Below are 17,706 nucleotides of genomic sequence, written 5' to 3'. Positions count from 1 at the left end.
AAGTTAAAATAATACTTTAATTTTTTATGTTCAAATTTGATTTTTGAACAGTTCAATACCTCAAACAACCATTCTGTGAAGTCTTGATCAATCAAGTCAGAGCATTCTTACGCCCTCTGGGTTTGGGTATTCATGTCAGAAAGTATTCTGGTGTCAAAGACTAAAACAAAGGATATTTTGTCCCTGATTTTTTTTTCAGCCAGTTTTTGGTTTTGTTTAGGTTGTTTTTATAAAGACATGTTTTAATTTTAGTTTCAGATAATTAAAATTATTTTTTACGAATAAATTGTAGTTGTTTTTAGTTAACTATAGTAACCTTGCTCAGAAGTAAGATGATTACATTTTGCGACTGAGCAAAACAATGGCAACTGAGTGCAATATAATAAACGATTAGAAAAAAAGAAGAAGAAGAAGAAGAAGAAGACAGCCATTTCAGATGTATTTATCGACCCTCTCACTTTACTCTTGTTTTGCGTGATAAATCAGGACCATAGAGATCAGGACAACCCCCCGTGCAGGTCTGCACCGGAAGTGAACTGCGCATGCGCATTGACGCACCCTCCATTTTACAGTAGGTTGGCTAGCTATTTGGTTCAATTCGAGGCGCAGCATCTGTTATTGAAAGTGCATATACAGAAATAATTTCAAGCGGAGGCGAAATTTCTTAACAGGAAAAACGATGTCTGACCCATCGGGAGACATGGAGGTCCTGGAGGGCGCAGAGGTCCGAAAACTGTCCGAAATGAGGGTTATCGATCTGAAGGCCGAGCTGAAGAAACGAAACCTAGACACAACCGGCGTCAAGAGCGTGCTATCAGAGCGTTTGAAAAAGGTGCAATAATTTCTCTACTACCGAAAAACTAGGCAGTTAATATGGTTAATTCAGTAAGTTCGTATTTGTTTATTTTTAAGGCTTATAACCGCTCATTATCAAAGCCTTATAAAGACAAAGCAGTGTTAGCATTAGCGTCCCGTTAATCGATACTGTTTAGCTAACATTAACGACAAACCTCTAACGTCACTGGGTTTGTTTTTCTCTTTTATACCTAATTGAGATGATTTAAATTTGTCCATTTGAAATAATTGGTCATTCTAATGATGATTTTGTTCGCGCTTTTGCTCTGCATAAACAGGCAATCGAGGAAGAGGGGGGGGACCCTGATGAGATTATTGTCACTCCAGAGGTTGCACCAAAGAAAACGACATCCAAAAGGCCTGCTAAAGGTAACGTTAAGATGGGAGATGGACGCCAAGCTCATTTTATTTTAAATAACTGTGTATTACAAAAGCACGACTTTATTAAAATGACACTGTTCTGCATGGCCCGGTCCTTGCAAAGCGACGCATGATATCCGGTCTCGTGGCATTTCATGAGTGCACGTTTCACAGTCTGCGTCCTTTACTATGAAATAACACAAGCTTTATTTGTGTTTATCAGCGGATGTTTTTTCAGTTTAAATGCCACGACGAGAACTTCACCGAGGCTGCAAAACTATTTTCTGATTATTTTTCCATAAAAACTTCACATTTATGCATGCATGCATGTGTGTCTGCGCACGCGAGTCATTTCATCAATTCTAAAAATCAGAATATTGCCAAAAAAGAAAGATTGTCGTGTTAGACTGTGATTGTTTTTGCTATGCACGACCTACAGTGTTTAACAAAAGATTTTTGTTGCAAACTGCGATTGATTGAAATGATTTCAAGCCTTAAGCCTTTAGTGGTGGGTAACTTTGGTGTAACTCGGGGATCACCAAAATTAATTTGATTAGTACACAGTTATGTTGTGCATTGCTGTATTAATTGAATATGATAACGCTTTTATCCCTGGTAAAGCAGCCAGATAACATTTTGAAATTAAATGTTCCCTCATCTATTTCAGTTTCCCACTTCTTATTTGTGCAGTCTAAAATTCAACATTCATAACAGATTCATTAATTTCTTGACCAAAAGTAAAGTGCTGCAAATGTGCTGAGAAAGCAAACCAGATAAAACAAATTTTGAGAGGATATTGTATACATAAGTAGATAATTTTATAAATGATACAATAAGAAGTTATACAATTTACTTACCAAAAGTAAACATTCCTTTAGAAGAACACTCAGATTTTTCTGTGCCAGACAAAGCAGTGAACTTGTTGTAAATGCACATATAGGAATGTAGCAGGATGTACAAGGTAGACAGGTGTTGCACTTTGTAGTAGTTGTTAACCATGACTGAAACGGTAACCAATCAGGGACTTGTATGCCTGATTCTTGAGTGCCCTGCTCAGTGTTAGACCAGTGATTAGCATTCGCTTCACTCGGGTGGAGCTAGGTCTGGGTGTTGGCAGTAAGGAGTCTGCCACGTCAAACTGTCAGACTACTTTCAAAGCGCTTACCTCTTGTAAGATCAGACAACAAGCAGTTTACTTTGAAACCTGTAAGACACTAAAAGAAAGACTTGAAGACTCTAATCTAAAGAATATTTTTGCAGATGCAAAACAAGACACTGATGAACCTGAGGATGGCACAATGGAGGAGGATTCCCGTGATGGCCATGTGAGTTTGTTTTGAGAAGTACTCTGCCATGTTTAAGAGCTACTGTAACATGTTGCACTTTAGGGATTAGAAGCAAGGTTCTGCACAGATGTTGAAAAAAATCATTAATACTTTTCTTGTTTGATACCTGAGTTTGCTTAATAGATAGAAAGTACTGATCCAACAGCAAAAGGAGACTAAGTAAATAACTAACAACTTTAGAAGTAAAAGTGTAATTTTTGCTGAGCCTAAAGGTGTGCTAATCGATTGCTGGGGGACTGGAGCTGACCATTTTCCGCCTGTTTGGCCCTGAACAGTGATCTACTGGGCTAAAACTTAACCAATTTCATGCTGATCTTAGACGCACACAAGGTGGATCATGCTATGTGCACAGCAACATTTATGCTGAAAGTTTGACACACTCAATCTAACATGAGCATTATAGATTTGACATGCCCACCTGTAGAGGAGAAAAAAAATCATTTTAACATTTAGGATAAACGCAGAACGTTCCCCTGCTCTTGCTTCAAAACATCTTTCTGGTCATGGTGGATCTGTGCAACCACACTTCCTGTATATCTGTGCGCACTTCCACTGTGTCTCTTAATCTAACTTTAGAAGTGCAGCACAGTACATAAATACGAGTTTAGTTTAGATTGTGCTGTTATTCTTTGGCAACAGGGGACACCCAACTGCAGTATGTGAGTAAGTGATCAAAAAGTTTAAGATGTATCCCTTTTTAGGAAATATTATAGACTATTATTAATACAAAATGAATTTTAACATCATCCTCACACTGCTCACTGAGACAGTAGGTAAAAGATTTTTAACTAATAGCTAAATTAAATACTGACTGGTTTGTTGTTTAATTTGTTGTTCCTCAAGAAATCAGGGAAGACACAGCTGAAGAGAGTTGATTAGTAAACATTTCTGTTTCCTTGATTTATGAAGGACTTCATTTTAACTATTGAGATAAAAAGAATGTCGATAAGATGCATTTATATCTTTCTAGGCTGATACACAGTCTATCCCTAGTTTTTACTAAACATGACCACTAAATATCAATTTAATTTGTTGAAAGATCCATACAGGACACAAAGGGGATTTTAAAAAGTGTCTTACTTTAGCCTGATTTTAGTTGACGACCTGAGCAGAGGGAACTGCAGTAATTTAGACAAAAGCAACAATTTATAAGCCGAGAAGGTCACAGGAACAATACTGCTATCAAGTCTTGAGGGGTTCTGTTGTGTAACATCATCCATTTTTTATCTTTGTTTGTTAATGAACTTTTAGGCAAAACCAGTGATTTACAGTCAAAGCCAAGGGTTTAAGCCTCCAGGTGTTTTTGTTGTTTCATGTCTCCATCTGCCACAGAGGCTGAGAAATAACGAGTTTAGTAGACATTGAAATTTTGTACCTTTATGAACACAACCCTTGGGTTTTGGGTGTTTGTTGTCAAACAGTGCGAAGGTTTTAGATGGTGTTTTTTAGAGTGCCCTAGGTCTACATGGGTAAAAGAAAAAAGTCACAGCTTCAGCTGGTTAGACCAGGGGAAAAGAAATCAGAATCAGCCAATCTGTGAGACGTTTTCTGACATATTTGAAAGTACATTGTTAGCTGCACTTCAATGCAGATATCTATTTATGAAGAGTATAATAAGAATTGCTGTAAATAATGTGACAAAAGGGAATCAGTTGGAAAGACCACCCTTGCTGCTGCTCTAAAATAATAGTAGTTGCTGAAAGCAGAAGAAATTGTTTGCCTTGAAAGTAGTTGATTTTCTTCCAGGCAAAAGAATTATAAATTATAGTATAAGGTGTGTGTTCAGACTACTTGGATAGAGAAGTCAGATAATTGTTTTTGAACAGCTCTAGTTTGATTCTGGGTGTTGTAAAAATTTCCTGTTCCTGTTTTTAGGAGGAGCATCTAGATGATCATGAGAACATGCAGGACATGGACATCCTTGAAATGAATGTTCTTGATGAGACGGAGAATGACAACGGTATACCAGCAGAGGACGAGGAGTTTGAAGCAGAAAATTTAGATGAAGATGCTTTGTTGAATGAAGAGCGTGAACATCAGGACTATGAGTCAGAAGATGAAGCCAGAGGTCCAGAGGTGAGCGCTAAACCTAGAAATGTATCTGTGTGTTTTGATCTTTCATCTGTTGTACTCTTTGTTTTTAATGTCTCTGTTTTTGTTTCTGTTTAACAGATGGAAGACTCTGGGATGTCAGAAAGGGATGAATTTATGACGTGCTCATCGGTTAAAGTGGTACACTTCCCTAGAAATCTCTTCTCACAATGCTACAGTAAAACTTGATATCTCAAAAGTCCCACCTACTCACTAAACCTTTCTTTCCTTTAGTCTCAGGATCCAGGCGCTGATGATGAAGAAGAAACAGGTACTGTAGAGAATGGTTAATAAGAAGGTAGAAATATCTTTTTACAGTGTTGAGCTTGAGACTCTTTGTTTAGTTTCCATGAGGTGGAGAGACTGGAAGCCCAAAGGGAATTGCTGGCTATGTGTTGAAATTTGGCCAATCACATTTGATAATTTGCTGATGAATATATCACGTGTCCATTTTTGGTCTTCTGGTAGTAAAACAGGAGTGGTTGACAATTTGATGCACATTGACAGCAATTAAATGTCAAGGTCAGGGAGGTGTTACAGGTGATTGCAGGTTTCTAGGTTGCCACATGAAGATCAAGACAGAAGACTCATCAAGAGCTATGACAAGTTTGTAATTACATGGACTCAGCTGGATATAAAATGTCTGGACTTGTGTACCCCGCTACTGGACTCTGTGAAAGTCGAAAGGCGAAAGAAGATGAACCGCAGCGAGAACCTTCCTGCTGCACTGCACATCTTGTGGCTCTCTTCAGCCCTGAACTCTTTGTCTGCTTTGGATCAGGTGAACAGTGGTTCCACTTGAGAAATGAGCCCAAGTAGCTTAGTTGTCTTCAAGCCTTTTGGGTTCTCTTCCAGTCTCTCGTCAGGGTCATCGTTAAATACTTAGATCTAAAAACACAGACCAGTGGTCATGACGTTCCTAATCCAGGCCTTGCCAGTTCCTCGTTAACCATTGCTGTGTTTCAGAAGTGATTAAACTCTGTGCCATTCTATTCCTGTTAAATCCGTAGAAAATGACAAAGTAGCCGGGTCTTGTTTATCTGAGCCGCTTAACGAAGATCCGCACCAGAGCCACGAGAGGAGCCCTGAAGAAGAGCAAGCTGCCACCTCCACCACAGGGGAAGAAAATGTGTCCGACGCCAGCGCCAAGGCCGCCTCTGGAGACGCGGAGGGCGACAAGGATGTTGTGGAGACTGACGCCAAAGAGGCTGGGGATGCACAGACTGTCTCAGAAGAGACATTAGACACTGAAAACAAAAGCTTGCAGGCTGTTAGTGTAAGCGAGCAGGGGGCTGTGGGTGAAACTGTATGTTCAGAATTGGGGTCTAAGGGGGAGGAGGATAAGAAGAAAGAAGATAAAGCTGCTCCGGATTCAACTTCGACTGTGAAAGAGTCCTCTTCTGTAGAGGGCGATGATCAGAAAAAGAGGTTTGTTGCTTTCTGTCTACTAGAAACCAAAATGGCTATCTCTGTTGCATTGGCTCCTTTGTGCTTTAAAAAAATTGGATGCTCTTTTGGAGGTAAAAATGTTCTGTGCATTTGTCTGTTTTCATTTGTCATTCCTTACACCCACTGTCCCTCTTTATTACCCATTAATGAAAAACCTTTTGGGATTTCCAACGCATATATAACACATTTATTCACTGCTAAATCACTGCACTTTGGTACATGATGGGTTTATCACAGTCAGTAAAAACACAAGTTGTGCATCAGTTATTCTCACAGCTGGTTGTTTATGGCTTTTTTTCCTTTCTCTCTAGCTCTGAGGAAAAAGATGGGAAGTCTGAGTCTAAAGATGAAAAAAGTGAGTGATTTAAATGTGGGATATTTCTTTTCAATGCCTGGCCTTATTGAATTTCAGCCAATAAATGCTCATTTAATTTATTTTGTTTATTTGTGTGTAGCTGCTGGAAGTGGGGCTGCAGCAAGCAGTAGCAGGAATCTGTGGGTCAGTGGCCTCTCCTCCACGACCAGAGCAACTGATCTGAAGACGCTTTTCAGCAAATATGGCAAGGTCAGTATTTACGCAGCATTACAATGCATTTTAACATCAGTATCGGCCAATGTTGGCCCTTTTGTCAATCATACCTTAGTTGTACTAGGTATGATTCAGATTGATGTTTATTATTGGGAAGAAAATGTGGCCTGTTGGAAAAATTCTCATGTGTTTTCTTGGTCTTACATAAGAGAAAATGATGTCACTGTGGGAGTCTTATACCTGAGGAAATTATGAAAAAACATTGCTGTCCGTTATTGGCTAATTTAAAACATGGGTACCGGCATCGGCCCTGATTTTTACAATTAGTGCATTCTGTTTTTTTTTTTTTCAACATTGTATGCCTCAAATGTAAAAATAGTTGGTTTTTAATTTAGTAATACAGGTGCATCTCAAAATATTAGAATATCATGAAAAAGTTAAATATTTTTTGTCACTCTTTTCTGAAAGTGAAACCCATATATTATGTAGACTTGTTACACAGAGAGTGAAATATTTCAAGCCTTTATTTCTTGAAATGTTAATGATTATGGCTTACAGATAAGAACCCTAGATTCTCTATGGGGTTCAGGTCAGGCCAGTTTGCTGGCCAGTCAAGCACAGTAACACCATGGTCATTGAACCAGCTTTTGGTGGATTCTGTGCCTCTCCACTCTTCTAGGTCCCAGAGTCTGGAGGAAGAGTGGAGAGGCACAGAATCCACATTGCTTGAAGTCCAGTGTGATGTTTCCACAGTCACTGATGATTTGGGCTGCCATGGCATCTGCTGGTGTTGGTCCACTAATATTTCTGAAGTCCACAGTCAATGCAGCTACTGCCAGGACATTTTAGAGTACTTCATGCTTCAATCTGCTGATAAGCTTCATGGAGATGCTGATTTCATTTTCCAGCAAGACTTGGCACCTGCCCACACTGCCAAAGGTACCAAAAGCTGGTTCAATGACCATGGTGTTACTGTGCTTGATTGGCCAGCAAACTGGCCTGACCTGAACCCCATAGAGAATCTATGGGGTATTGTCAAGAGGAAGATGAGAGACACCAGACCCAACAATGTAGATGACCTGAAGGCTGCTATCAAAGCAACCTTGGCTTCCATTACACATGAGCAGTGCCAGAGGCTGATCGCCTCCATGCCACACCGCATTGATGCAGTAATTCATGCAAAAGGAGGCCCAACCAAGTATTGAGTGCATAGAAATCAACATACTTCTCAGAAGCCTGACATTTCTGTGTAAAACATCCATTTTTTATTGATCTTATGTAATATTCTAATTTTCTGAGACTCTGAATTTTGGGTTTTCTTATCTGTAAGCCATAATCATCAACATTTCAAGAAATAGAGGCTTGAAATATATCACTCCTTGTGTAACAAGTCTATATAATATATGGGTTTCACTTTCAGGAAAGAGTGACAAAAATATTGATCTTTTTCATGATATTCTAATCTTTTGAGATGCACCTGTAGTTTGTTTTTTTATTATAATTATTTAGACAACCTAAAGGTCTTTGCACACATGTCTATTTTATTTTATTTTTGCATTTGGGGGATTTCTAATCCAATAAATGGCAAGTTTATCCATCCTACCCTCTCTTCATTTGGGTTATTTTTACAAGCTTGCGCTGTGCCAAGTTGGAAAGAGAGAGAGCTTTTTTTCAATTGTGCATTTCTTGTTACGTGACTCTGTGTATTATTTCATTGTTAATCTGTTATGTTCTGTGGTTGAAATGCAGCAAGTGCTTTGGCGCAAACCATTGTTTAAAGCAGTGTTTGGCGTTGTGACCCAAATAAGAAATATTTTCAACCAATCTAATTTATTTAATAAAAAATAGACCAATTAAAAAGGGGTTCTGCAGCTGACCTATGGGTCTGGACCCACCAGTTGAGGACCACTGATTTAAAATGCAGTTTTAAGGATATGAGAGAGAGAGAAAAGGGGAGCTGTGGCTGCTTTTTGGAAAAGTCAACCATTTAAATGACTATACTGATGCGAAAACCCTCCACAAATATTTAATCTGTTTGGAAAAATGGCTTATAAAAATTTCAGTCAGTGTGCAAACATGATTAGCACAACATAATAGAATACTTTTTAATGTGTGACAAATATTAAACAATAAAAAATTAGACTCAGCCTTTAGTCTGCACCCTTTAGTCAATCAGACAATCTATCAGTCAAACTTTATTTATATAGCACCCTTCAGATCATTTCATTTGCAGTCCAAAGTGCTTTAAAAGGGGGGAGAAAAAAACGATTGACAAAAAGATGAACTGTTAAAATGATTTAGACTAATGCACAACAAAATGATCTTAAAATCACCATAAAACAAATAATGATTGATTAGTCACTAATCATTGGTGATTATTATCCATGCTTTCTGCAGGTTGTTGGAGCTAAAGTGGTGACCAATGCTAAGAGCCCCGGGGCTCGCTGCTATGGTTTTGTCACCATGTCTTCCACAGAAGAAGCCACTAAGTGCATCAGCCACCTTCACAGAACCGAGCTGCACGGCAGGATGATCTCTGTGGAGCGGGTGAGGGTTCGAAAAATGCAATTAGATTATATTCGCAAAAAATGGAAGTGATGCACCTTAATGAATATCAGTCTCAGGATCTCTGTGCAGTTCTCGTAAAAAAACATTTGAGGAGTAAATTTAGTGTTTAGGGCTATAAAGAAGTCTGTACATGAATAAGATACAAGTGAGAAGTTGTCAGCATAGGTCTGATAGGTTTTTACTATTGATAATAAATCATAATTGTAAGATTGTATCTCTCTTGTGACTCAAAATCCCTTGAACAGCCCATTTGTGACATGTCACCAGCTAAAGTATGATGTTAGTAGTTTTCGAAATTGAAGTTAGTGTGAGATGTAATCTTTCCATCCAGCTTTTATGAATAAATTTTTTTCATGTTATCATTGCAGGCTAAAAATGAGCCTGTGGGGAAGAAGCCAGCAGACAAGAGTGAAGCCAAGAAGTCTGGCAGTGACCGGAGACACTCTTCTGACTCCAAGTAAGACTGCTGACAAGCTGCTGCATGTTTGAATGAAGTCTCTTACCGCAATATTAACACCAGCTCAGTATTTTGGACTAGTTTGCTGTAAAATAAAATTTGTATCAAGGCATGTACCCATGGTATAAGTTTACTGTGCCCCTGAGCTGTGTAACTGCAGACTAGAGTGGCTGTTATTTATATGAGTGGGGGGATTAAACCAGCCTTTGGACTGTTGGTGATTTAGCTCCTATGAAGGTCACACTGTTTGTTGTTCTTGTAGATCTGATGGAAAGGATGAGAAGTCTGAGGGGGAAGGAAAAGATGGAAAAGGTAAAACTGTGGGATAATGGCTGAAATACAATTTTAAATTTAAGTCAGACAGTACTTTTATTTTTTGCTTAAAAAATCTTTTGTTTGGCAGGGCGAAATGAGAGGACTGTAGTTATGGACAAGTCCAAAGGAGAGCCTGTCATCAGCGTCAAAACAAAAAGCAAGGAACGGGTTAGTTATCATTAACACTCGCCCCAAACTGATCCTTAATAAAACATTCACAACTTCACAAAAAGTTTCTCTTATGTGAGGTTGTCATTCACATCTTCTTTCCTCCATACAATCTTCACTTGTTTTTCTTTAACATCTTCTAATCCCCTCTCCTTTTCCAGAGCACAAAGAGTCGAGACCGCAAGTCACCAAGTAAAGAGAAGAAAGACATTCTGTCGTTTGACCAGATTAAAGAGCAGAGAGAGCGGGAGAGACAGAGGCAACGAGAGCGGGAGATCAGAGAGGTGGAGAGGCGCAGAGTGACGTAAGGGATAGAAACCACAATGTCAACCAGACATGGGACTAAATAAAGCATAATCAAGTATTCATTAAGATGTTTAAGTGTTTTTATTGTTGAATAGCTAGAATCTGATGTCTCCACTAATAATGCTGCTTTTGTCATTGCTCCTATCCTTTTTGTAATGGCAGTGACCGCGACCGGGACAATCGGCCAGACCGTGAGCGTGAGCGAATCCGTCTGTTTAGGGAGAGAGAGGAGAGAAACCACTTGCTGAGGAAGAGACGATGGCTGGAGGTAACGTCAGATTAATTATGTCTTCCTAGGATTCACTTTCATTTAATTGCTGTCAATTTCTTTGAATGATAAACTAGTAATGAGATAAAAATCCTTATGACAAGCCTTTCTTTTTTGTTGACCAATTTCTTTTCTTACCAAACCTATGTGTATTTGTTGGCCACAGGCTGAAAAGCAGCGTCTTGATGCAGACCGGATGGAGCGTCAGTTCTTGGAGCGGGAGAGACTTCGTATTGAGTACGAGAGGCGGCGTGAGCAGGAGAGGATCCTGAGGGAGCGTGAGGAGCTGCGACGGCAGCAAGAGCAGCTGCGTTTTGAACAGGACCGACGGCCCGTTAAGAGGCCATATGACGTGGACGGCAGGTAAATAATGGCAGAAATGTTGTTTGATTTTGATAGTCAGTGGTAAATGTTTTGTTTCTTAGCAGACATTAATGTCCCCAGAATTTACGATCACTCTGAGTCACAGGATTTATATTTGGTACTGTTATTTCTAACCAGAGTGAGAGCTCATCTGTCTTTTATGAAGTCTTTTCTGTTACCCTAATAGTGCAGCCTAGTGGATAAACTGTTTTCCTCTGTTCCTTTTTCAGGAAAGATGACTGGCCCGATAAGCGCATGGCCATAGATGACCGCTACGGCCGCTCAGACTTCAATCGACAGGATCGTTATCAGGACTTTGATCACAGGGATCGGGGCCGTTACCAAGACAACATGATGATGGACAGGCGGGACAATGCTCGTGGTATTGGTGCAGAAAGAGATGGCCAGGTGAGACATACAGATTACATACTTGGATTAAAAAACTGATGAGCTTCAATCAGAGATGTTAAAAGTTAAATTCCATAATAGTCCAGATAGATTCATTGTACTTTTGTCAAATGCCAATTTTGTTGAAGTATAGGTGCATCTCAAAAAATTGATGCAAAAAATTCATGCTAAAGGAGGCCCAACCAAATATTGAGTGCATAGAAATCAACATACTTCTCAGAAGCCTGACATTTCTGTGTAAAACATCCATTTTTATTGATCTTATGTAATACTCAAATTTTTTGAGACACTGAATTTTGGGTTTTCTTATCTGTAAGCCATAATCATTAACATTTCAAGAAATAAAGGCTTGAAATATTTCACTCTATGTGTAACAAGTCTATATAATATATGGGTTTCACTTTCAGAAAAGAGTGACAAAAATATTGATCTTTTTCATGATATTCTAATCTTTTGAGATGCACCCGTATAGCTGTTATGTAGGGGGAGATTCAAGCAGATATCAGTTATTCTAGGATGTGAGATTGATGGGCAAATTATAATAGAAACTTAATTTGATCAGTAGCATACCGTTCACCTCATAGCATAGTTGCTTAAATCATATTTTAAGGTTTTCATAGAAAAAAGAAAAAAATGCATAATTTGGCAAACAGGATTTTTTAAATACTGTACCATTAAGCTCTACCAGATGTGTGAACAAGTTTTTTTTTTTTTTTTTTTTTTTTAAGATGAGCCATAACAAAGGATTGAATGATAAATGAAAGTGGCTTAATAGATGATAGAATAGATGGCTTAGGCATATAGGGATTATGAACTGTAACAAGCACTCTGATTGGCTGATGATACAAATAATAAGGCTCAATGTATCAGCAGGGTTTGGAGAGTAGAGTTAGCCAGATATCACAATTTGGCCAAAACATGACTTGGGCAATTATGCTGTGGGGCTAATGATACATCAAATAGAGTTTACAAAATTCTTTACAAAACACATTATGACCTTAATATGTATGCACAATAAAGTAGGAATAAAACAGGAAGCATAATAAAACAAAAAGACACATTATAATAAGATAGACTTTAATTTCCCCATAGGGAAACTTTTCCTGGTCTCTGTCCCACAGTTACAAAATCAATAAATACATACACAGAGACCATACAGAACACATAACACTAAATCTTGTAGCAGCAGAAAATGGAGTTACACGCAGTTATAATGGAGACCCTAAACTCTGAATGAATTTTAAAAAATGAATCAATGGTTGTATAAACTAATTGAAGAAAAAACACCATAAATATAGCAATGAAAGATTAAAACATGGTGTTTCAGTTCAAATACATCTCTGCAAATTTCTAGTACTTTCCAGTGCCAGATCATGTGAGACTAACTCTCCTGCTCCTCTTCTTGCAGCACTTTGACCGTTCAGACAGACATGGCAGGGATGGTCGAGACTCCTGGAGTGGAGGGTACGACAAACGCATGAATCCCAGGTGAGCTTGACCCTGAGTTTGAACTGGCTTTACCTACAGTCAGATTTAAACTTACTTTAATTTCTTATTAAAATGTAAAGAAAAAATCTTAATATTGTGCGTATGCCTTTTTAGGGAAGGAGGAAGGGACTGGGATTCAAACCGGAAAGTGGATGGAGACAGATCATGGCAGAGTAAGCATAGTTTTATTTCATTGTGTAGGAACTGATTGTTAAGGCTCATTTAAGCTCTGCATACAAAATGCCTACCCAGAAGGACAGATGGCGCTTTCCGTCCTCAATCGGCATTTTTCTTTTTTTTTTTTTTTTGGTCCCTATTTTGTCCGTTCTCTCAAAGCTCCCAGATATGGACAAAATGGCAGTACTAACATTAATCATGGGGGTAGTGATGAGCGATGTTGTCAATAGTTCAAGCCAGAGCAGCAAATCACAACAAAGAATAATACTTTACTGGAACCCTGTGTTGAACTGATATTGTGTGGGAATTGTAGAGATCCATATAAGGCTGTAGCCTCTCATTGTTAATTTTTAACACCCCAATATAAGTGATGTGAGAACATGTGGGCAGTGATGGTTGTATCATTTAAATGCACAGATCAATTTTCAGGCATATAAGGAGCACAAACGAACTTAAACTAGGCTACGCTTTAGCCCCCGCGCTGTTTGTCTTTGTGTGTTTGATGTTTGGCTTTTTCTTGCAGGTAGAGACGGAGCCATCCCAGGCCAGAGCCACATGGCACGTGGAGGAATGGCAGGGTGAGGAGTGAATTATACAAATCCAAGATGATATTTTAATGTAATTCAGATTAAGGACAGATTTAAATGCAGGTGTCATTTGTACCTAGTAATTGTATTTCTCTTCTTTCTCTCTCTTCAGTCGTGGAGGCTACATGAATACAGGAACATCTCAGTCGCTCTCTGGAGCTCTGAACAGACAGAACCAGCTGATGCAGGGCAGCGGGCTGCAGGGCGGAGCTTTTGGTCGACGCTACTGATGTGTGTCTGTGGGGCCCTGTCAGGATTTCATGTTAAGAAGGAAGTGACCATGTTGGTCTTGTACATGTTTTAATTGTTTTTTCTTTTTTTTGACACATTTGGACTCATTTGTTGTTGGGAGCTTTAGTTTTCTTGGGTTGCTCCTGTGTGTATGTGTGACAGTGATCTTCCTCTCTTGTTTTTTTGTCAAATCTACAAAGCTTGTAAGCAAAACCACCAGCACACAGAATTATATGTGCTTCACGAGGAAGTAGAGAGTCATTCAAAGCCCAGTGCTGTAAATTCATATTTTTTAGATGCCTGGATGATAGACCTTACCTAAGTAGTCTTCTCTCTATTTCCCAGTTAATGTCTGTCACATTTTGAAGGTTTTCACACTCTGATGTAACACGTCGGTGGAAATGAGTTTAAGAGCATAAAGTTGTTTTTTTCTTATTCTTTTTATGACGGATGGTTGACAGTATTGTTGAAAGAGGTTTTTAAACTAAATGTCACATTCTGATTGACCTTTTTCCTTTTTATGTTTCAAGCAGTGCTTTTTGTAAATAGTACTTGATTTGTCTGATGATTGAATGCTGGTAATAAATTCCCTTGAAGCCTGTTTGATTCTGTTGCAAGCTGTTTTTTTAGATATTCTATTAGAAGTTTTGTTTATTTAACTTAAATATTTCTAAAAATGTAAAAATGAGGGTCTGTCTATATTTGAAATAACAATATAGCCAATGGCTGATACCCATGTTTTTTCAGTACTTCTTTTAGTTTATCACTCCTACTGTTCCAACCTTTTCTCACATGTTTGGCCATGAAAACAGATCAGTTTGCCCAGCAGGTGACTGCCGCAGTAAAGAAAATCTCTTCTCTGACTCAGCAGTTAGGTGTTCTAGGTACTGACATTAAAATGATTGAACACAATGGCGGATGTTTGTCAATAGATTCATATCAGCCATAACTGATGCATCAGTGCATCTCTATTCTTTTGGTTTTTGCATTAATTTTATTTCTCTTGCCTATTATTCACACTTCTTTTGATTGTTTTTATTATAATGGACTCATCACTAGTAGAGAATATCACCTGCTGGTGTTCTGTGGAGATCAGTGATAAAATTCAGGTGTAGTGTTTTGTTTTTCTATAGACATGCTGTTTGACAAATGTTCCCGTTCCAAAACCGAGCTTTGGAAAAGCATACTTTTTTATTGAAAGCCCATCCTTTAACTGTTGTTCTCTGTAGTAATGTAGTTTCCTTACTAAAAATGAAGCCAGTACATTGACTACTAAATTTATTTTTGAGTCATGACTTAAGTGATTTATCAAGGCTGCATCACCATATCTGTCAATACATCAATGTACCTCATGCTATTCTACAGTGGTGTTGAAAATCTTTTCTGCCACTAATTCTCCATCAGTGCGAAGGCAGGTCATAATCAATCTAGACAGACTTTGTATTTTCTCTCTGCAGCAGTACCTACCACAAATACTAAAATAATTAAAATGGGGGAAGCTTGCAAGTTTGAGAACACCATCCCAACTGTGAAGTGTGGGGGTGTTTCACTGCAGGAGGACCTGGTGCACTTCACTAAATAGTTGACATCAAGAGGAAAGAACATGTAGAAATACTGTAGCAACATCCCGAGACATCAGACAGGAAGTTAAAGCTTGGGCGTGAACAGTCTTCCAAATGGAGAATGACTGTAAGTATACCGCCAAGTCACAAAGTGGCTTAAGGGCAACAAAGTCAATGTTTTGGAGTGGCCATCACAAAGCCCTGATCTCAACCCTATAGAAATATAGTACAATCAATCTTCCCCCAGAAACCAATGCTTACATGTTTTATGAGAAAAAGCTGAACAGAGGAAGACAAAATACTCTGTAGTCATGGCGCTAACAGGTCAGCAGGGGTCGCCATTCAACTGAACAGTTTTAAAAAGCAGACAAACCACAATCAGGGGCAGTCTTGATTTCGTGTGATTTGAATCAGGTAACTTTTTGATTCTTGTGATTATGGTTATATTAACCCTGTCCCAGATAAATATGTTTTCTAAAACTCTTGAATCTATGCCATAATATTTGGAGATTTTAACATGGAGGGAGAAGAAAGGCTTGAAAGGTCTCATTTAAGCTGCGATAAGCAAATTTATTTATTTTGTTTTCACCTGAATAATAAGCACTCTCATCAAAGCAACATTTATTTTGTTTATGGCATACTATATAGACTTCTTTTACGTGTTAACCCCTTTTCTTAAAACAGAATTAAAATGGATTTTAAACAGGCAGAAAAGGAGGTGAAATTGAATTTTAAGGGGCAAAAATGGGTTACCAGTGGGAAGAAATGGATTTGCAGTTGCAAAAAGGGGGCAAATGGGTTAACAGCGACAACAGCGGGCAAATGGTGGCAATAAATGGGTTAAAATGGGCAAAACTGTCAGAAAAGTAAAGTAGTGAGGAGTTACAAAAGTGACACAAATGGATTTAAACTGGCAAAAATAGAAAGGGGGTGAAATTAACCTGACACGCCTCCAATACTAAGTGTTTGGGATAGGGCAGAGGATTTGAAAAAAAAAATGGAGTGTGATTAGATGAACTTCTGTCTGTCACACATCTAAGGGCCAATCAGCAACAAAACACGTGACGTAGCTGTAACGGGGTGCACATGTGCAGCTACCCAGGAATAATGGTGACACGACTTTTGTATTTTTGAAAAGAAAACTCACTGCTGTTCTTTGTTCTTCTTCAAAGAAATGTCAAGTTCTTATAAAATTGGCGCTTTAGCAGCATCCATGCTAATCGCTTCTGCCATAATTGCACAGGCATCTTGTTGCTGCTGCTTAAATTAAGACTCCACTGCTCCTGAAAGTACTGCCCCTCCTAGCTGATTGGTTCTGTCACTTTCTAACCAGGCCCAAACGGTTCAGAGGGAGCTTTGCAAGATGCGAGAAACAAGGAAACTGGCGTATCCATCTGCAAGGTTTGGGTGAAATAGGAATGTTAGGTTGCAAAAATGGATTGAGTGCTAAAATGTGTTTGAAGTGGCAAATAAATGGGCCCAAAATTGACGAAAAGTGGTACCAAGGCTACTGAACCAACAAACATAATATTACCAAAAAATCATGACTCCGGAGGGCTATTCCCTGGGATTGTCAGGGGCTCAGTGGGCAAGCCTGGCCTAGATCAGTGGTCCAGACCGGAGACCCTACCAACTCTGTTTGAAAACCCCTGCCCAATGCCCCTGCACTGGAGAATAGTGAAGCAATGTTGTATAAAATTAATAATTCAAATTGTTTTCAGTGATGACCCCCAAATTGAAACGGCTTTTTTACACACTTGTCGCGGCTATTGTACAGTACATCCAGTAAATGTGTAATTGTCTAGGCGATTAAATCTCAGAGCAGACGATGCCTTGCGCTCCCTCCCCTTAACAGCAACAACGAACTGGAGCGTAGTAAACTATAACAGCATTCACAGTGATTAGTTGGGCGGCTTCAAGTGTAGTGTAAAACTGAAATATTGCTGATTTTACACTGATTCATCCACGCTTGTTGTGATTTTCTTTGCATAAGATTCATCATCGGTGCGTTACCCTCCTTTGGGTGTGTATCAAGCAAACGCGTGGTCTGCTCCTATTGGTTAGAGCAACGATTCGTCAGGACTTTCTCACCTCCTATTTGCCTAAAAAGAATATGCTTCCTGATTGAAGATCAGAGCCGACGTCCAATCAGATTCAGACATCTGTTCCGAGGCGAGA

The 17,706-nt window shown here is 38.9% G+C and overlaps 1 protein-coding gene across 1 annotated transcript; it reads left to right on the top strand.

Annotated features, from left to right (window-relative positions):
* The first annotated feature begins 555 nt into the window (after window positions 1-555).
* safb (scaffold attachment factor B) lies at window positions 556-14,567 on the top strand. Its single transcript, XM_041791744.1, has 21 exons — window positions 556-832; window positions 1,134-1,224; window positions 2,476-2,540; window positions 4,437-4,637; window positions 4,734-4,793; window positions 4,887-4,923; window positions 5,663-6,080; window positions 6,413-6,456; window positions 6,557-6,666; window positions 9,028-9,177; window positions 9,567-9,655; window positions 9,918-9,967; window positions 10,059-10,138; window positions 10,300-10,442; window positions 10,607-10,712; window positions 10,879-11,075; window positions 11,306-11,483; window positions 12,892-12,971; window positions 13,086-13,144; window positions 13,672-13,726; window positions 13,848-14,567. Exons 1-21 carry the CDS (start codon window positions 680-682, stop codon window positions 13,963-13,965), a joined length of 2,484 nt encoding a protein of 827 aa, XP_041647678.1. The 5' UTR covers window positions 556-679; the 3' UTR covers window positions 13,966-14,567.
* Window positions 14,568-17,706: the final 3,139 nt, after the last annotated feature.

Source organism: Cheilinus undulatus, linkage group 7, assembly GCF_018320785.1.
Source record: "Cheilinus undulatus linkage group 7, ASM1832078v1, whole genome shotgun sequence".
NCBI lineage: Eukaryota > Metazoa > Chordata > Actinopteri > Labriformes > Labridae > Cheilinus > Cheilinus undulatus.
This window is presented reverse-complemented; position numbering and strand designations above follow the sequence as displayed.